We start from the raw sequence: 26,870 nt of genomic DNA on the forward strand, positions 1-26,870 counted from the left end.
TAGTAAGGTATTATGTGTGAGATCAGATAATTCTTTAGAGCAGTGTGAAGGAGACATGAAGAAGATTTTGATTGCTAAGGGTATAGTGCATCAAACAACCAGTTGTAGTAGCATACCTCAACAAAATGGAGTTATAGAAAGAAAACACAAACATCTATTGGAATCAGCTAGAGCTTTACACTTCCAATCTAAGTTGCCTATTAGATATTGGGGAGAATGCATTTTGTGTGTGCTACTTATCTGATTAACAGGATGCCTCTGAAGAGTATTGGGAACTTAACACCATATGAGAAGTTGCATGGATACAAGCCTTCATATAATCAATTAAGAGCTTTTGGTTATTTGTGTTATGTTTCAACTACTAAGGTTGATAGAAGAAAATTTGATCCTATGGCTAAACCCTATGTTTTCATTGGTTATTCACCAACAAAGAAAGGGTACAAGGTTATTCACCAACACATAAAGGGTACAAGGTCTTAAATACAGAGTCCAACAAGATCAACATCTCCAGGGATGTTGTATTTCATGAAACTCATTTCCCTTTTCACCTGACCAATAATGCTGCTACTATAGTTTCAGAGTTCACTCCTTACATATTCCTACCTGTACATACACCTCTTTTACCTGATCCAGATATTGCTCTTGATTTTCCAGTACCAATTCATCTAAACCAAACACAAATCATCACTCATGATCCTTCTACTGATCAAGACATCTCTCTTTCTACTCCTCTCTCATCTCCACAGACTACTCCTCTCTCTTCTCCTCATTCCACTTCTGTTTCTTCTAATCTTTCCTCTCCCCACCTACCCTAAATATCAATACTCCACCACTCAGAAAATCCACCAGATCACACAAGACACCTACATGTCTGGATAATTATCATTGTTTTACTACCAAACACTGGTGTAATCTAGTCTCCTACATTTATTTACCACAAAGTCATCATGCCTTGGTTACTAGGCTGGAAAGTCTCACTGAAACAAAGAATTACAAAGAAGCAATTTTGAGTCCAGTATGGATAGAGGCCATGGAAAAGGAAATTGAAGCACTATTGAATAATCATACTTGGGAAGTGGTCATCTTACCCAATGGTAAGAAACCAATTGGGTGCAAATGGGTATTCAAAGTCAAACTTAAGCCTGATGGTAGTCTTGAGAGATGCAAGGCCAGGCTGGTTGCACAAGGATATACACATAAATATGGAATAGACTTTAAGGAGACCTTCTCCCCTGTAGTGAAAATGGCTACTGTTAGATGTATCATTGCATTAGCAGCTAACATGCAGAATCATTTATCAGTTGGATGTGAACAATGTCTTCCTTCATGAAGATTTTCATGAAGAAGTGTACATGAAAATGCCAGAAGGTATTCCAAACCCAGAGAACCAAATTCACTAAATCCTTGTATGGTCTAAAACAGGCAAGCAGACAATGGTTTGCGTAGTTACACAATGAGCGCGCTGCAGAAACAAGGTTTTGTACAATCCAAGAATGACTATTCCTTGTTCATCAAGAAAGATGGGATGCATATTACTTTAGTTGCTGTTTATGTAGATGATATCTTTCTCACAGGGAATCACTTGCCTACTATAACAGCCTTGAAGAAGCATATAGATATTGTGTTCAACATCAAATATCTTGGGATCTTGAGTTACTTTCTGGGAATTGAGATTGGATATCTGCCTGATGGGGTGATTTTAACTCAGAAGAAGTTCACTAAGTCATTGTTAGATTATTGTGGTTTTGATACTCTCTTACCCCACTTCCTATCAACAAAAACTTTATGTTGATGAGGGAGAGATGTATGACAAACCAGAGTTGTACAGATGCTTGGTGCGGAAGTTGAATTTTCTCACTCACACCAGACCAGATCTTTGCTTTACTGTACAAATTCTCAGTCAGTTCATGCACATGCCTAGATTACCTCATGTTACAGCCCTTGTTCATGTTCTAAGATATGTTTCTCATACTGAAGGACAAGGTATATTGCTGAAGCTTATGCTTCTCTCACCCTGCAAGCCTTTTCAGATAGTGATTGGGCAGCTTGTCCTAACACCAGGAAGTCAATCAAGTGTTACATTCTTCTTCTTAGTGATTCACATGTTTTATGGAAGTCCAAGAAGCAAGGAACATTTTTAAAAAGTTCCTCTGAAGCTGAGTATAGAGTTATGGCAACTGCTGCTTCAGAGGTTACTTGGCTAGTCAGGTTATTGGAGGATTTGGTGTCACTAATCTGAAGCCAGTCACCCTACATTGTGATAATCAATCTTCTATGTATATTGGTAAGAATCTTGTCTTTCATGAAAAGACTAAATAGATAGAGATCGATTGTCACTTTAATAGGGAAAAGGTTATGGAAGGTCTTCTGCAACTTACTTATCTGCCTACTCAGTCTCAAATTGTTGATGTCTTCACTAAGGCCTTACCATCTCCTCAGTTTAATGATCTTATTTCCTATCTAAGTCTTTCTACTGCAACTCCTAGCTTGAGGGGGTTGTTGGACATCATTATGATCAGCTACAACAAGTGCAGCCACAACATTCTCAAGCTGGTCTAGCACACACTAGATTGGAGCTCCTCTAACTGAATTACTGAGTTGTACTCTTGCACTGCCAGCATGGGTGTTAGCACTATTGTTTTATTATTGGTTGATGAGTTTATTCCAGCTCTCTGATTGGTCATGATAGCAGAGCATTTATTACCTATATATGTTGCTTGTTATTATTCTAGCTAGTTTACTTCATTAATTCTGTAATAGCTTGAACATTAAGCAATTCTCTGTAATCTGATTCTCTTTCTTAGTAGCTTCGTTTATGGTTGCTAAGAACCAAACCTTTGTGTCCTAGTATTTTGTTGTGTACTGCTGATTTCAACACTTACTCTTCTTCTCCTCATGAGTCCATGATGGTGATGAGTGAGAAAACTAAAGCGGACTCGGGCTACTATAGGTTCTAATGCCCATAGTCCTTATCTCTTTTGGATTAGAATTTCCTAATTCGGGTGTGTCGCTTTAGCTTGGCTTGAAAATAGAGAGAGATGGGCTCTCCGTAGAAAACAAGTAAAGAAACACATGGAAATAGAAATTGCTCTAAATGGAACCTATATGTAACTAATCTATGCTAACATGCACATGAAATATGTCTATTGTCTTCGAGATATGTGCAAATTACAAGCACACCAGATCCCTTTATTTTACGCCTGGAATACAATGAATTTGAAGGTAACATTGTTATTTCTCCCCTCCCTATTTAATACACATGGGAAAAAAATACAAACACCGGCTAACTATACTACACCTTGAGATATATAGAAACAAACATTCATACATTACCCTTAATCATGAGACGTCGTCCCCTAACACAGGCAGGGACAAAGCAACCTTTAGGCCTAGGGGCCTAGGGGGGCATTCCCTGTCAAATTTCAAAAAATTTATATATAAATACACTAGTACCTATGAATAATTCATTTAAGTTTTCTTTGTTGGTTGAATACTTGCCTTTTATATATATGTTTTGACATAAAATAGATTAAACAAACAAAAAAACTAAAGGAGCAAACATCCGTAGACGATCCACCAATCTTAATCTAGTACGTTTGAGCTTTTTGATGTACTACCTCGATTACTTCTCTATCAACCTTTTAGACCACACATGATTGAAAGTTCTCCCAACACGATTGAAGACGCTTAGTCGTCCATTTCGATTGTATATCCTGGACTATAGTACCTTGCAAAATAACAACCAAATTAAAAGAATCTGTAAAAATGACAATATTATTAAAAGTTATGCCATTCGCCCAAGCCATGCATTTTACGCATGCCAATGCCTCTGCATGGACCGTCGAGCTCGCTATTCCGAAATCAGAATCACCCGTTCCTATATGGGTCTCAGATGGGATTTTTGCCAAAATTCAACCTATACATGCTCTCTTTGAATTATCAGCTGCAGAATTCAGATTCGAAGAAGAAGAATCAATTTAATTTGATGTTAAAGCAGAAAAATCAACGAATTTTTGGGAATTTTCATTACTTTCTCTCTCCTATTCACAGTTTGAATCCAAAACATAAAACCCAGAAGAATATATATCGCAAAAATAACAGCGAATCAAATAAAAACGCGAAAAACATAGCTAAAAAGAACAGAGCCTTTAATGTTCTTTTGTTCAAGGTAATTGTTCTTTTATTCAAGGGAATTGATCTTTTTCTGGGAATTTAATGAAAACGCGCGTTTTATGTTTAATGTTGGTCGTTTTGATCCCGGTGCACCTAGAGCTACGTGCACACGCCTGCACCATCAAAATTGCGATCTAAATGGAACACAAATAACTTCAAGTTGAGTTCAATAGGGATCGGATTATCTCGAGTCTGAGTTGAATTCATGTATCAAATTGACTTTAATTATCTCGAGTCGGGTTGCTTTTCAGGTATCAAATCGACTTTGATTAATTGAATGACCATTTGAGTTTACTCGATTCCGATCAATAATTGAGGTAGAATCTTGTTTCGGAGGCTCATAATTGAGTTGCATCAGTTGGAACTTGGAAGCCGTACCAAATTATTGAAGGAGTTTAATGTTATTATCGATTCGGATGTTTACAATTATAATTATAAGGCCCAACTTGGGTAGCAATTTTCCATGGATCGGGTTCAACTCGAGTTTGAACATGGAATTCACGAGTCAAATCAAATGTCTATTTACCATCAAGTTCAAATCAAATGCCGATTACTTGAGATAGATGCTCGGATATACATATATAGTCATTGTTGATTACAGGTCGAGTATGTCTTTTGTAGAGTTGGGTACATGTCGGGTTGTGTAGGCTCGTGCATGAGGCAGGCATGCGGGGCCCTGCATGTGATAATATGCCATGCCTAGAACGGGCCAAGGGAAAATCATGTCGTGATAGACCCGTGCCTCTCTTCTATAAATGAGGTTCATGCACGACCTGTCCTAAGTGTGGCGCTGACCGGATCGTGTCGTGCAAGCGGACTCCCTTACTTATTTAAAGATTTTTATTAATTGCTTAAAAAATAAGTGTGTCAACGTGCGGGCCCACTCGTCATACTCGTGCCAAGTTTCTAAAATTGATGTCCATGCAAAGTGTCGTGTCGAACTAAATTCGTATTAGACAACCCTGTATTGGCCCGACCCATGCCTATCTCTAACCTTATATACCTCAGGTCTCAGCCCAAACACGTAGACCCATTTTTTCACCAATTTCCCCCACCTAACATACCCCTAACTGCTATACCCGGGTACAGACATTAGTAGTTGTACCCCCCACCCCCCAAACGACGCGCGGCTGGAATTTATTTATTTTTTTAAAAAAAAGCTACATCACGTGCTTTCTTTTTAACAAAAAAAATTGCATATAATTTTTTCAAATATCAGAAAGCTTTTTTTTTTTCTCTCTCTCCCCAAAAGTTTCTCTCTCCTCATTTGTATGTGATTTTTTGTCTAATCTTGAATAACAATGTCAATCGGAGAATCCGCTTACGTTTGCGCCGCCCTTATCCTTCACGAGAATGATGTCGTTGCCACTAGCTCTAAACTTGTTACTCTTTTCTCCTTTTTTTGCTTTTAATTTTCTTACTTTTTATGGTTTGTTTTATTGAATTTATATGTTGATTACAAGAATGTCTTTGATAACTCAGTAGATTTTTCCTTTTATGTTCTACGTTTGTGCGCACATCAATTTTTATGTGATTTAGAAATTTTCTTGCTGAATCTCCATTTTCTCTCTCCATTTTCTTACACATCAATTTTTATGTGATTTAGAGCGTCTGTATGGTTTGTTCTTTCTTTTGGTATTGTTTGTTCTTTCTTGTTGTGTTGTTTGTTCTTTCATGTTGTTTTTTAAATTCATCATAAAATTGTTCATAATTGTTGTATGGTTTGTTCTTTCGTCTGGAATTTTATGTTCTTTTTAATATTGTATGTTATTTTTTGTTGAATTGTTTGTTCTTTCTTATTTATTTGTTTGTTCATAATAATTATCTGGTTAATGTTCATAATGAAATTAAGCTCTTCATTGGTCTTTTATGTTTTCCAAGCACCTATATTGTTTGTTCTTCTTTTTGTATTGTTTGTTTTTTCTTATTGTACTGTTTGTTCTTTCATGTTGCTTTTTTAAAAATCATCATAAAATTGTTCATAATTGTTTTACTGTTTGTTCTTTCCTCTGGAATTTTATGTTCTTTTTTATACTGTTTGTTCTTTTTTGTTTAATTTTTGTTCATAATAATCATCTAGTTAATGCTCAGAATGACATTGTTCATACTTTTTATTTTATTTGTTCGTATCTTTTGTATTCTTTGTTCTTTCTTATTCTATTACTGAGCATCTTTTAAACCCTTGTTCTTTTTTTTAAAACCTATTTGTTTACTTTGCATGCTCATCATTTTCAAATCAGTAAATGTTCATTTTTAAATTAGTTGTGATCATCATATCAACTTACTTACTATTTTCATTTTCAGCCTACAACAACGAGGAAATTGAAATCGTGAAAGTCAAATATTCTGTTCAAATCACACTTCATACACACATTCGAAATTATAAGAACTCGGGACTACATCAAAAACAAGATTCAAGATTGAAGATATAGAAAAATAAGTGGATGATTTCTACCAATATATTGTAATTTAAGTACAATTTTACATATGTAATGCTTAAAATGTTCAGTTTTTTGGTAAAATATGTCATTTGACTTGTTTTAATTGCTCAACATGTGTAAATATATGTTCAAAGTAATAACATAGTGATGTAATAACTATGTTCAATTTAAAATTAGTAAATACTCATTTCACAATCCGTAGATAAGTGTTCATTTCTAAATTGGTTGAATAAATGAGGATTGCCAAATACTTAGATAAACGTTCATATTCGAATGAGTAGATAAATGTTCATGTTCAAATAAATAAATAAATGTTTATTTCCAAAATAGTAATGTCTATTTTCAAATAAATAAATAAATGTTCATTTCCAAAATTCGGAGTAGTAAATGTTCATTTACATACCAGTATATTAATGTTCATTTTAAACAACACAAAATCACGCCAATTTTGGATGGGGTACAAGTGTACAACCAGCTGTGGCTAAAATTTGCCCCCACCTAACAACAAGAATAACCGCATCATCTTGTCTTCTAACTTTCTAAGTGAATAATATTTCCCGCCCCCTTTTCCTTTACCATCACCATTTGCCGCCAACATTCTCCCCTCTCTCTCTCCAATTTCCATTGTTGGTGAATGGTGAAGCTATGAACTCAAGAGATGCAACTTTGATCTCATCAGCTACTTTAATCGGTGCTGTTGCGTCTGCCATTGTTATCCGCTTTTTCTTCAACAACAACCCTAAGCCGCGGCACCGCCATAAATCTTCCTCCAAATCCCCTAATTCAAACGGACACACACTTTCTTCTCCTCCTCCTTCTCCTTTCGATCCTTCCAAGCGCCAAGGGTTAGCTCTCTGATCCACTTTCAATTTCTTTACATCAAATTCAGTGGTACTTTTTTCTGCTGATTGTTCTAATGAAATTGTTTAATAAACTTGTTGAAATTGATTAGTATTATTAACAGATTTCTACATTTTTGTTCAATTTTTTGTTGATAAACTATTTGAATATTGATCTGTTAATTCAGTATTACTTTTTCTGTTGACTGTTCTATTGACATTGCTTGTGAATAAACATTTCGGCATTGATTACTGTTAATAGATTAGTACCATGTTGCTTCAATTGTCGGTAAATGTTAATTATTCTGTAAATCAAGTGCAGAGTATTACTTTTCTGTTGATTGTTCTAATTAAATAGTCCGTGAATTTTGTGAAAAAACTTGTTGAAATTCATAGCTAAAAGTGTTTGAGGTATTAGGTACTTATCTTGGGATGATTATTTTATGGCCATTGCTTTCCTTTCTGCTCAGCGCTCCAAAGACCCGAATCGTCAGGTCAAATCTCTTGTTCTTCATCTGGTTTATAGTTTTTTTTGCTTGATTTGATTTGTGAAACTTGTAATAAAATTGTCATTTACTTCTAGTTGAGTGTTAATTCTTGTGTTGGATTTTAACATGTTAAAATTAATGAGATTATTACTCTTGTGTAATGATTTGAACTCGCTTAGAAATTTGAAGGCGGATTAATTGGTTGTTAGTGGCTTGTCATGTTATTTTGTCTGAGTAATTCCGACTTACTAGTTCTGCTTGAGGAGTGATTCATATTCTCTTAAAAATGTTATGGCTGACTAATTGGTTATGCTTGAGCAATGATTCTTTTTCACTTTAAAATGTTATGGATAACTAATTGTTGCTACTCATATTGTTGATTAGTCGAGTTAAGTTAGTGTTTCATAGTTTGATTGTTATGACTCACAAGATGAATTATGATTGACACAAAGCTAATCACGAAAGTTCAAATTTTATTGCCATAGGTTGGTGCTTGCTTGGTTAGCCAAAATGGTGTAATACTTGGTATGATTCTTTGCAAGAACCCATTATTTATATTAAATAGTATAACAATAGAGGTTTTCTATTGCTTGGGTTTTATATTCATCACTCATAAGCTATGTGCAATATGCTATCTAGTCAGGCATTGGCTATAATGGATTTCCACGAGGTTGTTCTGATGACAAGCTTCCATGGGCAAAGGTTAGGTTCTTGATTTGAAGCTAGGTTTGATAAATTGTCCAAGTTCTTAACAAATCATTTACAAATCTTTCTTTGCACTTCAGAAGTCGAAAAGTGAAGATCCTTTGGAGACTAAGTATCCGTGAGTGATGTTAAAACTTCATCTTTTTCATCACTTTTTCTGATTTTTGGGGTTGTGGTTAATATGGCTGAGTCTCTCTTCCTGACATATCTTCTTTCAGGTATGTTTGTCACGCTGAAGTGAATGCAATTCTCAACACAAACCATGCATCTGCTGCAGGACAGGTAACGAAACTAGCCTATTGATAGTTATCATGACATCAGATGATACCTGTCCAATTATTAAGAGCAAATCGTATCCCACGTTTTCATTTCCAGTTTACACATAATGTCATTTCCAACAAGTGCAGCTGATTTGTTTCTTGATTTCTCCGCAGAAACTTTATGTTACGATGTTCCCATGCAACGAATGTGCTAAAATAATTATTCAGGTAGCTTTCTTGATCACACTTTTGGTTTTCAACTTTGAAATGTATCAGTTCTTACATGTATAGCATGACCTTTGTTTGCAAGTCTGCAATATTGTACATGCATTCAGTTGTCCTCAAACCAAATTCTGCGCAATTTAAGCAAATGCTAACATGAGTGAGAAAAGGTTATTGGCAATGATGAGAGAAAATCTTTTCAGCTAACACGTTGATATGGAGATGTAGGAAGAAAAAATAAAAGGAATTTAGACTGATCTTGTGACACAAGAATAATTTTGAGTTGAAGGATTGTCTTGCTAATAATACATATCTTCCAGCCTGTTTAGATGTCATTTACTGTGTGTTTGGATAACAATTAACAAGATAGAATGGTAAGGAAGGGGAGGGGAGGGGAAGAGGAGGAAGGGGATGGGAAAGAGAGGGAGGGGAGGGGGAGAGTGAGCTCCATTTTCCTTCAAAATCTCTCCAATTTTAGAGGAATGATATTTTTATTAAATAGAGAGGGAAAATGGATCCCTCCCTCTCCATCCCCTTCTTTCTTCCAACCTTGTATTCAAACAAGGGAGCTTGTTCCCCTCCCTTTCCCCTCCTTCCCTTTCTGTCCATTTCCTCTTATCCAAACAAAGTGTTTGGATATTAACTGCTGGTTGATTCAAAAATTTGAGTTCTGTGCTTTCAAGACCAAGAAGATGTATGCATGTTTAAAACCTCAACTACTTTCTACTAGTTCATCTATTCCCTGTCATTCCCAGTTCTGTGCTCAGCTCCTCACATTTATTGTGTACAGTCAGGTGTTTCTGAAGTTATCTACTTTGTGGAGAAGAGGCTTCCAAATTCAGACAAATGTTACATTGCTTCTCACAAACTACTGTCAATGGCTGGTGTAAAGGCAAGCTTCCCTTCCCACTCGAAATATAAATTTTTGCGCACAATTTTAACTCCATTAAAACCACATTCTTCCTCTTTTTTCCATTGGTTCCTCTTTCTGACTTTCTCTAGCTAAATAACTAGAGCAAATCGTATTTTATTAAAATATAAATGAGGTCACCAATATGGGGTTCGGGGAGTTCTAGATGTTTGTTGCTTTACACAAAACAAATATGATACTTACCATTCTGACATGCTGTGATTGTATATATCTGATGTAGGAGGTAACTCTGACTAAATCTCGTTCAATAACAGACCAAATATTCTGCTGTTGTTTGCTAACAAAACTCTCAAATTTAACAAGTAGCAATTGGGATATCTAAAGAAATCATATTGATCAACTTGTGAATATGCTCTTCATACTTGTATCACTGGAAAGATCTCATCCAGAAAGGAGATGGTAATTAAGTCGTGATCGAGTTTCTTACTGGCTGTTTGGCTTCTACTGCAGGTCAGGAAACATCAGCCACAGATGGACCAGATCAACATCAAATTTGAAGAACCCTAAGCAGTTGTTTGATGTTGTTGCTGGTTTTGTAACTTGTTCTTGTACCTTTTTTAAAGTAGTGTGTCAATGTTACGACTAGTGCTAGTCAGCTCGCAAGAGATTGCCTGCTTTTTAATCTCCCTGACTACTTCCACCAAACTTTTACTTCTAATTAGACTACTTGAAATTGTTATCTTCGGAAATCTACATATAAGTACAAATTCAGCTTTTTCACATGTCACACGCATGATTTCTTTTCGCATTTCTTCCACTTACCGAAGACAGAATTGCTATGACATTGGTGATGTGATCTTATACAAAGGGATCAAGACACATGATTTCATAATACATCAAGCATTAAAATATATCTCATCTTATTGTGAAGTCATTTTAACTCCTATTAAGAGACAAGTAATCCAATTTATGTAGATTGAGTAGCTTCTGAGGTTCTCTATGGTCAGTGAAACAACAGCCCCCATTTAGGACATAAAGTCTATGAGACAAATCTGTGCACAGTTACCAATCTACATAGAGCAAATATTATCAAAATTGTGCCCAAAAATCTTTGTACATAACAAACAGGGTTAAGCATATTTTGTAATGACCGTATTTAACTTTAGACTTCCTATACTGCATTAAGGGCCTCAAGTTGTCTCCGGAGCTCGTCAAGGTCATCAGCTGAGTTAGCATCTTGAGTATCTTGCTCCAATGAAGATGCGTGTTTGTATTCATCGGCAGCAGGGAGCTCGTGTACAAGACCCTCAGGAAGGACATCTGAAAGTAGTTTCATGTCAGAAAATGGGAGTATAGATCTGAAATTTTGTTACCAAGGATTATAGACCTCGACATAAAATGCACTACGTATTTATTGTCAATACTTAGCATGCGCACAATAAGACAACACCGAAATCACATCCTTCAACATAAAAGAACAGATCTGTCTTGGCAAATTGACAAAATTACCTGTACTTGGTGTTGCCGATTCTTCAAGCTCGATATCATCACCAACACTGAAAGCAAGAAATATCAGATGGTAAACGAAAACAAGTATACGTGAATTTTGGACACTGTTCATACAGTGGATGAAAAGATTAATAGCACCAAGTTTTGTCCTAATTTATCCTAATCTGTGTCTGCGTCTGCGTCAGAGAAGAACATAGTGTTTCCAATTAATGATTTTGTAGAAGTACCTGATATTCCATTCATTATCATCATGAAGTGGGATTTCCTCGACTACTAATGCTTCTGCCTCCAACTTGGCTTTGGCAGCAGCATCTCTGGCAGGTTTTGCCAACATGTATTCTGCCTGCATGACAGAGGACAAATCTAGTGAGAAAACCACAAGCTAAAGAAATTGGTCCAAAATATCTTGTTCTTGTAGTGCAGAATGTTTCCATCTCTGATGCTATACCTGTCTCTCCAGGCAGGCATTATTTGAACATTGTGTGTTTGGTTTCATCTCCATAGTTGGGAAGTAGTCTTTCAAAGCATTATATCCCTAAAATGAAGGAACAGAGCAGAATTGAAGTTACACAATAAAAGTAGATTCCTTGTTATAACTTATACCAATAAGTCGGCCAGGTTTTAATGTATAGACAGAGAATGAAAGGAAAGGGGCAGCAAAGATTTGAGAAGTTTATTCAGATCTAGAATTTTTTTTATGCGAGTATTCAACCAGGAGAACAACAAAAGCTTTGGAAATTTGAATGTAGTCTTGTATATTGATACATTTAAAAGCAAACAATAGAGAAAAGAAGTGAGAAACGGAGGGCCACAGTTCATAGCGCAGGAAGTATCGTGAGACTTACCAGGTATCGTGAAACTTGTCCAAACTGCAGAAGATATTTAAGTGTATTTTGAACAAGAAGTCCAGCAACAACCCCCTAGATAAACAATCGAACGGAAACATAGAGAACATATCAATACAAAATACTGCAAATGCCCATTATATCATTAACAAGGTTGATGCGCATAAGATCCTCATACAGCACCAACAAAACTGGTTTGTTAAAATGTTTTCTATCTGAAAAGACAGCCACTGCACTTAGCCTGTACTTCCTCTGTTTTCTAATAGTAACAAACGTATGTATGGGCATGACTCGTGAGGATTAAGAAAAGGGATAGTGGGTCTAGGACCTTTTGGTCCCCACTTAGGTAGTAGATTGGGCAAAAGCGAAGGGGGGATAAGAAGAGAATAATTTTAATAGTGAAAATTAACCAAAAATAGTAACGTTTCAACTAAAAGGAAATTGCAACCGAACATATGAAGGGCGCAGAGCATGATGTAGGATTAGGCAAACAGAAAAGCATAAATCCGGTATGAAAACAGTATGTTAAATTGTTAATCTTATATTCTAAAAGATAAAGAAAATTAAGGATTGTTTATATTCAGAAAATTTAACTACCTACCATTGTAGTTGGGAGAGAGGCAGCACAGACACCTTCACGTTTAAGTGTACGCTCATCAACTCCTGACGCCACTACCTGCAAGGTACCCAAAATCACATACTTGCAGTGGTTGTTTGGTTCTCATTCAAAAAATCATTCTTTTATCATAAACATATACATCCTATCAATTGCTAGTTGGATTGTTCATGCCTGATGTAATCAATTAACCATTGAGCCTACCAGGGGGGGAACACATGCAAAACAAGCTGTTTCTCCTGGAATTAATAATTGTATATGACCAGAGACGGCATCCTCAGAGACACCTGCACACAAAAAAACTTCATATGACATTCCCGGTGTTTGTTATGAAGTTATATGCCATACCCGTCATCACCAAGTCACTGTATTAATTAAAATTGCTTCACAATCAAGAGTTTGAGAAACTAATTTACTTTTATAAGCAGGAAATTCCAAAGTCATCCCTCTTCTACACTTTTACCACCTCTAGTAGGGTGTTTCCCATGACCCCTCTTGCATTTCCTATGACTAAATTACTAAAACTATAAAGATCACTATGCTACTCTGCATTCATGTTATGAATTAAAATAACTGGACATAAATTAAAGGAAGATCAAAGAGATCTGATTGTTGATAATGGAAAACAGAACAATGGATTGATAGATACAAGCTTTCGAGTGTCTTGCTTCACTCTAAAATGCTAAACAACACTAAGATAACAACTCATTTTTTCTGGATGCTTTCTCTATGCCTATATTCCCTTATTTATAGTGGACTATCTTACTCCTCACTAACTATGCAATAACTAAACTACCACTTCATATTAGGCTAGTTCATTACAGTTCACAGAGAAAAAAGTGGTAATCCGATAATATCCCTTATAAAATGTTCTTGAAACAGAAAATCAAATAACACCATGACTTTTTTTATTTCTTCTTCTTTCTATTCCAAGTTTGGGTCTATTGTACTAACTAATAATTTGTTTCCCTTTTCAGGTCAACAATACACTGTATACAGGTACAATATTTTATACCAACCTCTTCATTAGGTTCTAGGTTTCTTTTAATGGGGAGAAATCATCATGGATTCAGTTGAATGGCATTTTTACCTCAATATACCCAAAGTTTACTTACATTTCATGAATCCCTGAGGACTGTTGTCACTATCAAAACGAACTTTCTTATCTGTCATCAAACAGTTAATTGGAACATTCACACTATTCAGGTGTGATCTCTCCAATATATTGGTTTGAATAGCTAACTCGCTATTACACCTTATATTTGGTAGGGAACAGTTCTTAATGTTCTAGAAATACTAACACTTCCAATGAAGAAGGAAAACAGTACAAACAACCCAAAAACAAGTTGGCCATAATTCACTTTGGTCAAGATATCCATGTGCGGACAATAGTATTTATATGAATAACTGAATGTCTATTTTTTAGTCGAATTAAAATATTCCTCAGTTAACAATAATAAATATTATCCCCGTCGCACAAAGTCAGAGTTCACTCTTCAGATATATCCCCACATTCTCTTTTGAGATAGACCACAGAAATAAACTAAAAAAAAAAGAAGAAAAAAGAAGTCAGATGCCTCAATAAGCCCCTATTTTAAGAGCCCACGAAGTCCCAGTACAAAAAGAGAGATTCAACTTTGAATTCAGTTATAGATAATACATAGGTGAAAGACGAAAACAAAACACCAGATGCTCGGGATCAACCAATGCTCAGCTCCACTAAACTAGTAATATATTTTGCTGCTTCAAGGCAACAAAAGGGAGGGTAAATTTCAAATCTTAAACAAATTCATCAATGAAAAAAGAAGGTTTCACATAACTCAGGAACATAAAGACATACAGTAGTAACAATTATCAACCAATGCACTATGGCCACCATGTAAGATGCAAGAGGTGGTACTTAATAAATTGTGACGGTTGCACGTTGCACCTAGTCACCAAAACTGATTAAAAACGGAGGTTACACAAGTACGTGACGTTTATCACAAAGAACGTGTTTCTCACCAGACTCCATCCATGTTTGATTCAATTCATTGCATGCCTACATAAAAAAAGTATTTCTAAGTCAGAATTTCAGATTAAAGTTGAACAATTTGAATGCAGGATCCAACATCAAATAGCTTAAGAAAACAGATGAAGTGCATGATTATGACAAATCCAACCTGATTGACTACCATTCTGGCTTCATAATTGTCTACACAACTCAAAACAAGATCCACCCCACAACCTTCTTTATGTGAGCGAAATGTTTTCTTTTTCAAACTGGACATAAAAGTATCAAAGCCTTCCACTGTTGTAACGTTCATTGTATAGCTCTGAAAACAAGGAAAAAAATATTAGCTGAGACAATAAACAAAGTAAAAAAGAGAAGGAAAAGAAACTAATATTTTCCCTGGCAGCTAAATTGAGGAGCCTCTACATCCAATCTTTTAATCATCTTTTGCATTTACTTATTATTTATTTATAGTTGATGGAATGGTGATGCCAAAATCAAGGAATCCTCTATGCCATTAAGGTAGTCTAAACTATATTCTGAGAGTTGATAAAGGTTTAAGATAAGTCCCAAGAGCTGCATTCGACAACCAATGGCTACTATTGAAACAAAGGCGTCAACATTCATGGTTTACAATTTTACGTAATAAGTTACAATTCAAAATTTTCAAAATTAATATATCAATGAAGGAAAACCTGAGCAACAATAAGATAGCTCATCAAAGTTGTAGCTCCTAAAGAAATATTTTATCAAGCTTTTATAAATAAAACAATAGTTGTAAGATTAGAGGAGAGAAAAGGACTAGAATAACAAATAGCTTTTTACTAAAATAACCACTTCCACATATACTGCTACAGGCAAATTACGGTGAACATCTCCGCTCTTTATTAGTCCCCAATACCAGAGTTTCAAGTTCTCAAAAAAGCTTGCATTTTCACACAATCACTCAAATTTCGGAGGATGACTAGATCAGGAAATTCCCACGCAGATAGCAGGAGGAATTAACAGCTTGGACAACAGCTTAAACACTTGCCTCAAGTACAACATCAGGATTTATATCTGATAGAGTTTGGACAGCAGCATCAGTCTTTGTCATACCAACCTGTAAACATACATCTAATCATGTTAATTGATCTTAGAAGTGGTGTAGATCGTTACATAGCTCAAAAAAATGAAGTCCGTACAACTAATTTGAAGTCAGCACGACTCCTATGTTTTACAGTGCGCAGCATAAAGTAGAAAAGTTACAACAGAGAGTATTGGTATATGGAGCATAAATAATTCAGCTCTTTTAAAAACATTATTTATAAGAGAATTCAAGTAGATATGAAGTAGACCTGCTCAGGACGGAAAAACAGCCTGTTCATATTAGCCAATTCGACTGTATCATAATCATAAAGCAAAAGCCGACCTATGCCACATCTGGTGAGCATCTCAGCTGCAACACTTCCAACTCCGCCTATACCCTGAATTGACAATGTAAAATCGTAGGAAAACTTTCAATATTAACCTATTAAATTAGATACAGTTAGTAGTTATTCGTAAAAGGAAGATGATGAGGGGAAGATGAGTAAATGGGCAAATAATTCACTTTAATTACATGAACTATCAGACGTATCAGTTAAATAATGTGTGTAAATGAAAATGACTTGTTATAATCAAAGGTGAGGAGTAGCACTAATCTTAATAACAAGGTTGGAGCCTTGAGTTCGCCAGTTAGCAAAGCAAATTAACATTACCTGTGAAAATATGCATGTAGCTATCATACTACTTTTGTTCCTTTAAAAGTTGGTTACACTTTTCGTTCTCATCCATTTTATTAAAGAGTCTCTTCATTCTTAACCCTCCCTACTAGACCTACCCACACACAACACTCTCTTTCTTACTTTTTCTTACACAACCCCATTTGTAACACTCTTTTTCCTATTCCATATTACATAAAACCCACTTACAATACTGTCTCACCTATTTTTTCTTACACAGTCCACTTTCTATACTCTCTCTCCTATTCTCCTTAATCTTTTGGCAAATAGTAAATGTAACTAACTCAAAGACGGAGGTAGTATTATAATACACAAACACACTAATAAATACAAATCAAGATCTAGGATCTTTCCCAGGTTCATAAATACGACATTACGACAGAGAAACTAAACAAGTAAGAACTTCTTTAATTAAGAAAGAAATGCGTGATACTGATATTGAGAAATGAGGAAGAACAATAAATTTGAAACGAAATTTAAAACTTACTTTGGATAAAAGAATTCTTGTATTCAAGAATTGAGGAAATAGACTATTTTGATTTTGAACGTACAAGTATATTACAATGCTATTCACTTTGCCTTCTAAGACTAACGAGGAAATTTATGCCCCTTTTATCGGAAAAATTAACATAATTTCTCTAAAGCAGTGGCACAACACTTGAGTATTCTCTCTGAAAAAGGTAGCCGTGCTCTTCAATTGGAGCCAATTATAAATTTGCTAACAAAATTTTAACTCTCTGTTTTTCTATATGTACTACCCACTTTCCAAAAATGGGTGTTTTATTTTTGTTCTACTCAATTCTACTTTATTCTATTTTTGGCACATATTTTACCATCTTACCCCATTTTCCTCACAATAATTACACATTTCATCATCTTTCACTTACTTTACCCACCTTTTTCTTACACGCCCGCATTATGACTCATTAATTTACTACCTCTCTCTTACTTTTTCCACATTTTTCTTACACCCACTCACCTCTTCTAAAAACAAGAGTCTACATAGTTGGGTACATAAAAAATAAAAATAAAAAAACAATAAAACCGGAGGGAGTATGTAACATTTTGATTCTTTGAATTGTAATATCTTAGTCATCTTCAGCATAAATTGTATGGAAAATACTGCAGGAAGTTATGCAAGGGCAAGTTATGCAAGGGCATCCTGTACTACTTCCTCCGTTCCACAATAGATGCATCATTTCTCATTGCACGTATGCCAACGCGCTTATTTGAACATTAATATCTCTAAATGAGTATAAGTAAAAATTATAAAAAGTTGATATTTGGAATCCTTGCATTAATACGAATTTAACAAGATCTCACTTGACTATATTTTTTCTTACACAACAGTGAAAGAAAGGTTGTCAAAGTTAATTGATGAATAGTGCGCAAATGAGAAATGATGCATCTATTGTGGAACGGAGGAAGTATTAAATAGAGCACCTACTCTTCATAGATTAGCTATATAGGCGTTCCAACCTATTTTAGTGGAAGGGCGCGCTATTTGTTTACATCTGTTAGTTTGTAAAGGATTCAACGCAGACTTTGATGGAGACCAAAATGGCTAACCTAAAATTTAAACTTACTCCAATTTTGAAATACGAAATGGTCTTTTAAGGCTCAATCTCATAATGTATCCAGCCTCATACTCATAATATATCCAGAAGGGAAATTTCACAAATTAGAGATGGGTCTAATTCTTCAACAATTTAATTCACTGAGAGAAACACCATCCACCCCTTCAGAAAAATATTCATAAAAATTTGAAAAAAAGTTCTTGATTTATTTCTTGAAAAAAAAAACTCATATAGTGATCCTTCCTTTATAGTATATTCTAAAACTATAATTCTTGAACCTGTTTAATAGTATTCTCCGCCTATGTCACCAACTGATTCAAATGATAGGAGAAATTAATGTTACTACCAAAATTTGTTTAGAGGTTGATCAGTTACGATTTGTATCTTGACTTTACAAGGAGACTTTTGATGTTCTTATAAAGACACATAAATCTATCTGCTCTCTTCTTCTCCCCAAAAAATACTCCCTCCGTCCCAGATTAGTTGTTACACTTTCCTTTTTCGTCCGTCCCAGATTAGTTGTTACACTTCTAAATTAGGAATGACCCCACAATTATTATATTGTCTCTCTCTTCTCACTAATTTTTTTTTGTCCCCACACCCTCTCTCATTCAATTAAAAAAATACCCCACTAACTCCTATCATATCTACTTTTTCAATAAAATAACAATTGATAACCAAACAACCACTTATCACCTAAAACTTTGTGCAAAGATAAGTGTAACGACTATTATGGGACAGATGGAGTAATTTACTAGCATGAAATGAGTTCGAAAATCCTTCTTATTTGAGTACACAATTCGAATGATTTTTGTGATCTTGGGGGCAACACCACTTATGATTGCACCATAGTCGGTGCCTCGGTGCGAAACTGCGAATTTTGCTTCTAAGACGATGTTTCAAACACGTCACAGCCCTACACTAATAAAATATCCGCCTATCTTGTTCCCATTTTATGATATTGCAACATTTGTTTCCGGCAATAAATACCTCAACCAATACATAAATTTTCTAGCGAGTGCAGATAAAATAGAATGGTTTTCAGCCTTTGATTAATCAAGGCAAGAATACCTTAAAGAAGAGTGCCATAATGACATGAAACGATTATCTATCGATATTCCATTCTTTAGATGGCTTCTTCCAAATATACATCAACATATGGTATTTTAAACCTTTATTCATTACCATAAAATTAATGTACGAACTACCCTTTACACGAAATGAACAGTGATTGACAATACAACAATGACGTTTGCCCATCCCCTTTTATCTTCAATATCGCAAGTACTAAATCCAGTACAAAAACACCTAAATGTAGGATGGTTTAAAGACCTAAATTATATTAAGACCAAAATGCCCTTTATAATTAAATGGCCCTTTTCTTGTTCTCCCAGATCTTCACGCTTCATACCCTCCCTATTTCCTTCACTGCTCTTTGCTCTCTATTCTTTTTACACCTCTTTTGATGTTTCCATTGTTGTTTCCCCCTTGTTTCTCTCCTTGCTAAGGTATGTGATTTTGTTCAAATCATTTTGTCAAATTTTGTTTTCTTATTAAAACTAGTTTTTACCCCGTGCGATGCACGAGTTTCTTAATTTAAAAATTTGGTTACATCGTTTATGTAATATAAAGTAGGATACACAAACTTTGAAATAATAAAAAGTGAAGCAATTGAAGTATAATGAAATTAAACTTAGAATGTGAAACAAATAAAATTAATTTTGAAATAAAATGAATATCTAATTAGGGAGAAGTTAAAAGGATGAATATAAATGGTGATTTAACAACAAAATAAAATAATATAAAAGAGATGACACGGAGCATCACCTTATGCAAACATTGTGTTTTAAAATATTAGTATAGATTTTGTAATACGATGTAAAGGGTTCCGGAAGTTGATAAAGCGCTTCGAGAAATTCTACCGAAGGTTGAATAGGGGCTCCAAGAATTCCTTCCGGAGGTTTAAAAGGGGTTTCAGGTCATGTTGCTTACGGCAGACGACCAACGGTTGTGGGTAAAGCTTCCGATGGGTGGTAACAGTTTCCAATACTTATTCTCGAGTTTTTGTCAAAGGCACCAGATCCTTATAGGTAGTTTGTGGTTTCAAATTCATTTCGGCGATACAATTTGTGTTAATTCCATCAATATCTTGCGCAAAGAAAAGATTCAACTAGCAATAATATTATGTATTGTAAATGATTTTAATTTTCATTGTGTAGTAGTTGTAGTTCATCATGATGTCTTTAGTTTCGTATAAAAGAAGGGCAATTTAGAAAAATAAAAATTTAAATGATATTATGTTGTTCTGCATTTAAGGGGCATTTGATAACTGAGAATGAGAATTTGGGGAATAGAAGGTAGAATATGGATTGGGAATTGTTGATCGGGAATTCAAGAAAATATTACATTTCCTTTGTTTGTTTAGGGATGGGAATAGAGTGGGAATAAAAGATCAAATTCCCAAAACACCCTTTACAATATTATTCCCTTTTTGTTTCATTAATGGAAAATTGGTCATTTTATTTCTATTTTAATCCCCATCTCAATTCTTTGCCCTCCCCATGGGAATTAAAACAAGGGAATTGATCCCTCCATTTCCCATCCCCAATCTCAACTTCATTTCCCATTCCCACAAAACAAACATGGGGGTTTTAATTCCCACTCTCTCATTTCCCATTCCCATGCTCCAATTCCCACAAAACAAACACCCTCTTAAGAAACTTCCACCTGCATTTAGTACCCCTCCTTAGTATGTGTACCTCAGGTAACCACGTCTCCCTTTAAGAGAGGTAGAGAAGTAGTATATCCTACCAAAGGCCGCTAAAAATCTTCATACAACAACAACAAAAACCTATCCCAAACGGACGGGGTGGGGGTACAGTGCATGAACCAAGTATTTAAGAACTTATCTCTTGTTGTCATTCACAAAGATCTTTTTTCGTTCGCTTCTATCCAGTGTTGCATGCTCTGGCAAACCCAATTTATATCATTCTTAACTCCCTCAATCTAAGCCATCTCCGGCCTCCCTCGACTATTCTCCACCTTCCTTAGTCCTTACCGGTGCATCCTTTAGACTACGTCTCGCATGCATAGCCGGTTCTCCCTTGTCTTATCTAGCGGCTCCAACTTCAGTTCGGGTATATAGGACCGACACAGACATCCATCTCATCATGTGCATCTCTGCTTCACGCATCTTCTTAACATGCCTCTTCCTAAATGCCCTAACATTCGGACCTACACAGTAATGCCGATTTGATTGCCATCCTATAGAATTTCCCTTTCAACCATAAAGGCACACTACTGTCACAAAATAAGTTAATAACCAGTTGTGCACTATCAACTTAAACCACCCAGACTTAACTGTATGAGTTATCATACATCCTGATTGCCGTCCTACGATATTCGTAAAATACGTCAAAATGACTAGTCTAATAAACTTGTTTTAAAAAATAACTACTCAAATTGATTCAATATCTACAAAGTTTGATTCTCTTCCAGAACCTAGTCTTTGTTTTCTCTAACATATTACAACCCACTTTAAATCTAGAAAATTTCATAGACAGAAGCCAATATGTCTGCACGAGATGGTCTTTTACAAAAGATATCACAAATCCTTGAGAACTTACCAACAATTTCAAAAGGAATAGCCTGTTTAGATAAACATGTCCAGACAAAACAGACTATGAATCAGAATCAGAATCAGAATTTGAACAATATGATGGTGAAAAACTCATTAAAATATCACTATCTTAGAACAAACTTAGATGAATCCTTAAATCCTTAACTTCTGATATTAATAAACTTCACAATAAGTCTTCCCTAGACCTTCACCTCCTAATATTCAATACCAGGGAAGAGTCGTATTTCGTTCAACTAGCTACACTGGTAGTCAAAATTTTCGATGACCGGACAAAAGAGACTTGATTCTTTTCTAAAGGAGATGATCGTATTGAAAAATCTTTTCCCAAAGAAATGGACAAATGAGAAAAGCAATAATAGGTGGCCAAGTATGGAAGATGACTAAGACGTCACAATTTTAAATGACTCAAAATGCTACTCCCTCTATCCCTTTTTATTCTTTACGTTTGGTATCATGCGCGCGATTTAACAATAATTAATATGGGCAAAGATTTTTATTTTATTTATTTAAACAATGTAAATCACATAAAATAATATTGCTTTCACATTTATCCATAATTTGACATTGAGAAAGTGATAGAAACTTAATGCCCCAATGAGAAATTGTTGGAGATTTAATGCCCCAATAAAATTGATTGGTTAATATAATCACTTGATACGATTTTTGACTGAATATTAGGGGCATTTATATTATAATATAAAAGGAAATATTCCAAATGAAAAGATTAAAATGGAACCCCAAAACGGAAATATGGAATACGTAAAGAATAAAAATGAACGAATGGGGTATATAAGAATTTGATTATCAATTTCCAAAGTGCCACAATTCAAGCCACCACCTTTTCAAAAAGAGTACACAAGTGCTATTATTACTAAAAAGAGGGACACAAGTTTTCCATAGAGGTGTTAGTACATTCAAGATTGTATCTATTGTTGCCGGTCTTAATTCAAGAAAAAAGTTATTCGAAGTAAGTTTTAAATTTTCGTTTCACATTTATTATTCTTCTTTATCTTTTTCCTACATATTTAAACATATACGTAATTTGTTTGTGTGTGTAGTTTTTTCTTTTAAAACTTAATGTTCTTTAACTTATTATATTTTTTCTCTAACCAAAATCAGCAATTGAAACAACAAGGAAAAGAATGGGAAGAGTCAATCACTTACAACAATTGCAACTGAGAATTCCCGTATTCTTTCATAATTAGCGACGATGCCCATTCTCTGAAGTGCCATTAGTCGACTGTAGGGATTGCTATCTATAACCTCTGCACTCATATCCTGTTACAAGCAGGTCAACACATGTATCAGTAATCTGACTGTCAGATACAGTGTTAATGTAATGCTGCAACTACAATCAACAAAAAGAAGGTGACCTTGACTTTGGAACGCTGGACTGGTGCTGACTCTGCAAGGCTAGCAAGATGCTCCACTCGAAGTCGCAACTGCAAATTAAAAAAAAAAGCGGGTAAAGGAAAACAAAAGATGGTGAAAAAGCAGTTAGCAATATTATTTCTTAGAATCCTAGAAACCCCGTCAAATGTATCGCTTCATGTTTATAATCGACTAGTAAATCAGCCAATGTCTTTCCAATCAAGGGTGTTTACCAAAACAAGTTACATTTAACATGGGCACCCTGCATATTATTTAACAATATATCCTGTTAGGTGTGTTTTTGACGTATTGTAACCTTTTGTGGAAATCATATGTTAAAATTAACATAACGGTGTTGCCCGAAATCTTAACGGAAATGCTAACTTGAGTAACTTGTTTTGCATTTTAGAACGTACACAAATACACTTAATAACTTAACACATCACTGGCTCCCAAAAAAAGTTCCTCCCGCGGGTTTTCTTCATAAACAAGGCAGTAGGCCTTGTAAGTGGAATACTCACTTTCCTTACGAATGATCTTCGCTTCGCAGGAAGAAGAAAAACAGCCATCTCGCTTTCCCTTCACGATTGAAAATGGTAGGCTTTTAACACATCAAATTGTCATATGGGTCATCTAGGGAGTGTCTGGTTGGTTGTAAAATGTTTTCCAGGAAAATAATTTTCCCATTTCCCTTTTTTCAGTTTGTAAAGAGACGGAAAACAGTTTTTCCCACAACGGAATATATCTCTCTCAAGGTGGAAACATTTTCCTTTTGAAGGGAAGGGAAACACATTTTTCTCCCTCTTCCTCATCTCCCTTTTCTTCTCCTCCCATCAATCCTCACCCTTTCATTTCTTTTCTCTATGACTTTTCTTGTAATGAAATAAACAAAAGGAAACTAGTTTAGAATTGAGTTTTCCATCTAACCAAACGGAACCCTTATCTAGCTACCATGAAGCATCTCATGCGTCCAAGTCTAAAAGGTTATGAAAATCTTCTCCTCGATGGCAGTTAAATTGAATATAGACCATGTGGCAATTTCACGGTATCAAAACTCTTCAACAGCCAAGACAATAGGGGAATGTGATGTAAGTAAAAGATTAGAGTACTCCATATAACTAAATGATTGCCTTACTTTAGGAGAAATATCATACAGAGGTACAACTCGTGTGATAAATGATGTATTTTGGACAATTTTACCATTCCGCATAACAAACAAACACGGATATTTAGCATTGCATCCCCATGTCTTCGTTTAACAATTAATTTACGGTGTAACTTTTTTCCTCCAAACAAGAGTCATGCAGTGGACTATACACATGACGTGGTGATTATTTTGTGAATTCAAAAGCTTCGGTCCTCCAAATAGAAATGGTTAGAACACCACATAGGCATGTCGAACATCACAAAAAAAAAAATTGGCGAGCATAAAAGCGACATCAATATACCCCTCAGTCCCTCAAAACTTAACAATAACTGTCATTTATGATTGAACATTTGAACATCTCCACCCCCCACCCCCCCCAAACCTCCCACAAGGGGCAGTAGTGATACAGTATGGTAAAATTCAGGAAAGCTAGCATTCCTTACAAACAACTGTTGTTCTACTTATTCACTACTGCACCCCCGCCCCCACCTCCAACGAACGAAGGGACAATAATGATGCTGTTGTAACGTACACAGCTATTAAAAAATAATAAGGAAGGGAATACATTCCTCAGAAACAACTCTTGCTTCAGTTATTCACTACTACAGAATTTGAAAAGGCACATTCGAAGATGATGACGAACTAGGCACTTCAAATACATTTTCCATTGTTCAACATCTCAAAATTCAGAACAGCCACACAATTAATTAGTTAAAGCTCAATTAGATCACTGCAGCGGCAATTGCATGTAAGATTTCATAAGAAGTATAAGCAAAACATAACTTTATATACACTTTTACATTTCCAATACTGCATTTCTTCTTTTGAGATCAAAAAACTAATTCAGAAGAGCATGAAACACTCAATTGACCTAAGATCAGCGAAATCCAGTAAATACATTATGCAATTAAGGTACCAAATCTTGGAGAACGCAACATTCCGTCGAAAAATACAATCATACTGTTGGAAATCCTAGTGAGAATACTGTTGCAACATTATTCTTTTATGGTATTAATTCGCAACACATACAACAATCGTTTCGATAATGCATTGGCCAGAGAACAATAATCCAGTGAAATTGTGGATTATTTCAACAAAATTGGGGTAAAAATGACAAATTGAAGTTAAAGAAATACTCCGTATATACCTGATCGATCGAATTATGAAGAGATGGATCTATAGAAGATCGTTTGAGAGCGTCGACATCGCTAAGAATCTCTTTGAGCTCAGCCTCCATGATGCTGTAATTGTTTCGAAAATGTCCAAATCTCGACGCCGGGAATCGGACTGAGGATTTCTCAGTTGGGTTGATTTGGTTGACTCAAGTCCTTTTTCAAGCTGTGACCCCTGAGTGTGTGTGTTTTTTTTTTTTTTTTTTATTCTTTTTTCCCGGAGCTCAGCCTCCGTAAATGATTTATTTTTTTTTATTTTTTTGGTGTTAGGACTCGGTTCATACTTAGGGCTAATCCGGATTCGGGGTGAGTTTTGAGTGGATAGGTTTCGGTCTCCTCCCAATCGTTGTTGCAGGGGATCGAACACGAGTCCTCCCTACCAAGTTCAACTTCAATCACCATTAAATCAATAGACAATTGGTAAAGACAGGGCAATGATGTAAGCGTGTAGACGAGATTAGCTTTGATTAGCCTAAGTTTATGACTTAGTTTTGTTATATGGTAAATTGACAAGCAACAACTCTGTTACACTTCACAACACATTAAAATCAACAGAATTTGACATATCTTAACTTTATTCTTGATAAATCAAAACTCAAATTAATACGGAGTACTCAATGTGAATTCACTAAAATAATATCGGATATAAACCGAAAGGTTTTTAATGAGTTTGTAAGGTGTAGAGTTAAATTTTGTTAAGTTATAAACGAATAGGTTTACATGAGTTTGTAAGGTATTAAATGAGTTTTAAATCTTGACAATAACATAATTATTAATAATGAAATGCTGACATGACATATGAACAAAGTCTTAAGACAAGATGCAATTGATTTTGCTCTTACACTTTACAGTTTTCAACGCATTTCTTGTAAGTTCGTCTAACAGGGGCATTTCATGTCAGACCACCTGACAGGGCATATCATGTAAGACCGCCTGACAGGTGCATTGCATTTCCAGGTGCATTTCCTGTCATGCGGTACTGAAGTTCATCATTTTTTGTGTTTTTTAATTTTTTTTTTTTTTTAAATGGAATAATACATTAAAATAATGAAAGATGGTAAACTAATCAGTGTAGAACGTAACTAAAATTAATAAAGCATAAATAATTAAAGAACAAACTAGTTATAGTACAACACAAATAATTGCACATATGAGTAGGGGTGATAGTTCGATTTTCGGTTTGGATTAAGGCCCAAACCGAATCCAAACCGAACTAATTCGATTTCCATTTTCTGGAA

At 35.2% G+C, this 26,870-nt stretch overlaps 2 protein-coding genes across 3 annotated transcripts; one reads left to right on the forward strand and one right to left on the reverse strand.

The window, feature by feature from the left end:
- The first annotated feature begins 7,135 nt into the window (after positions 1–7,135).
- Positions 7,136–10,786, forward strand: LOC110787266 (uncharacterized). 2 transcript variants are annotated; one of them, XM_021991856.2, is made up of 9 exons: positions 7,141–7,459; positions 7,872–7,947; positions 8,427–8,466; positions 8,585–8,643; positions 8,727–8,764; positions 8,865–8,928; positions 9,081–9,134; positions 9,919–10,020; positions 10,510–10,786. In XM_021991856.2, the coding sequence occupies exons 1-9, from the start codon at positions 7,260–7,262 to the stop codon at positions 10,564–10,566; spliced, it is 690 nt and encodes a 229-aa protein (XP_021847548.2). In that variant the 5' UTR covers positions 7,141–7,259; the 3' UTR covers positions 10,567–10,786. The 2 variants fall into 2 exon arrangements, with proteins under 2 accessions (XP_021847549.2, XP_021847548.2); XM_021991857.2 differs by lacking the exon at positions 9,919–10,020 and having other exon boundaries at positions 7,136–7,459.
- A 171-nt stretch (positions 10,787–10,957) lies between these two features.
- On the reverse strand, positions 10,958–25,994 carry LOC110787284 (ubiquitin-like modifier-activating enzyme 5). Its single transcript, XM_021991883.2, has 14 exons — positions 25,608–25,994; positions 23,316–23,384; positions 23,107–23,220; positions 16,300–16,428; positions 15,996–16,064; positions 15,132–15,284; positions 14,974–15,010; positions 13,174–13,256; positions 12,955–13,029; positions 12,354–12,428; positions 11,957–12,043; positions 11,736–11,851; positions 11,509–11,555; positions 10,958–11,319 (listed from the first exon to the last, which is right to left on the reverse strand). Exons 1-14 carry the CDS (start codon positions 25,695–25,697, stop codon positions 11,171–11,173), a joined length of 1,293 nt encoding a protein of 430 aa, XP_021847575.1. The 5' UTR covers positions 25,698–25,994; the 3' UTR covers positions 10,958–11,170.
- Between the last annotated feature and the right edge of the window lie 876 nt (positions 25,995–26,870).

Source organism: Spinacia oleracea, chromosome 5 (genome assembly GCF_020520425.1).
Source record: "Spinacia oleracea cultivar Varoflay chromosome 5, BTI_SOV_V1, whole genome shotgun sequence".
Lineage (NCBI taxonomy): Eukaryota > Viridiplantae > Streptophyta > Magnoliopsida > Caryophyllales > Amaranthaceae > Spinacia > Spinacia oleracea.

What these genes read in the sequence shown, in the direction of transcription:
- LOC110787266 (XM_021991856.2), top strand. Translation starts at nt 7,260, where the DNA reads ATGAACTCAAGAGATGCAACTTTGATCTCATCAGCTACTTTAATCGGT. An exon ending in CCAAAATGGTGTAATACTTG is followed by an intron (nt 8,467 to 8,584) that starts GTATGATTCTTT and finishes CTATCTAGTCAG; the next exon opens with GCATTGGCTATAATGGATTT. An exon ending in TGTCAATGGCTGGTGTAAAG is followed by an intron (nt 10,021 to 10,509) that starts GCAAGCTTCCCT and finishes CTTCTACTGCAG; the next exon opens with GTCAGGAAACATCAGCCACA.
- LOC110787284 (XM_021991883.2), bottom strand. Translation starts at nt 25,697, where the DNA reads ATGGAGGCTGAGCTCAAAGAGATTCTTAGCGATGTCGACGCTCTCAAA. An exon ending in AATTCTCAGTTGCAATTGTT is followed by an intron (nt 16,429 to 23,106) that starts GTAAGTGATTGA and finishes TTGTCAATTCAG; the next exon opens with GGTATAGGCGGAGTTGGAAG. An exon ending in ATCCTGATGTTGTACTTGAG is followed by an intron (nt 15,285 to 15,995) that starts GCAAGTGTTTAA and finishes CCTTGTTTTCAG; the next exon opens with AGCTATACAATGAACGTTAC.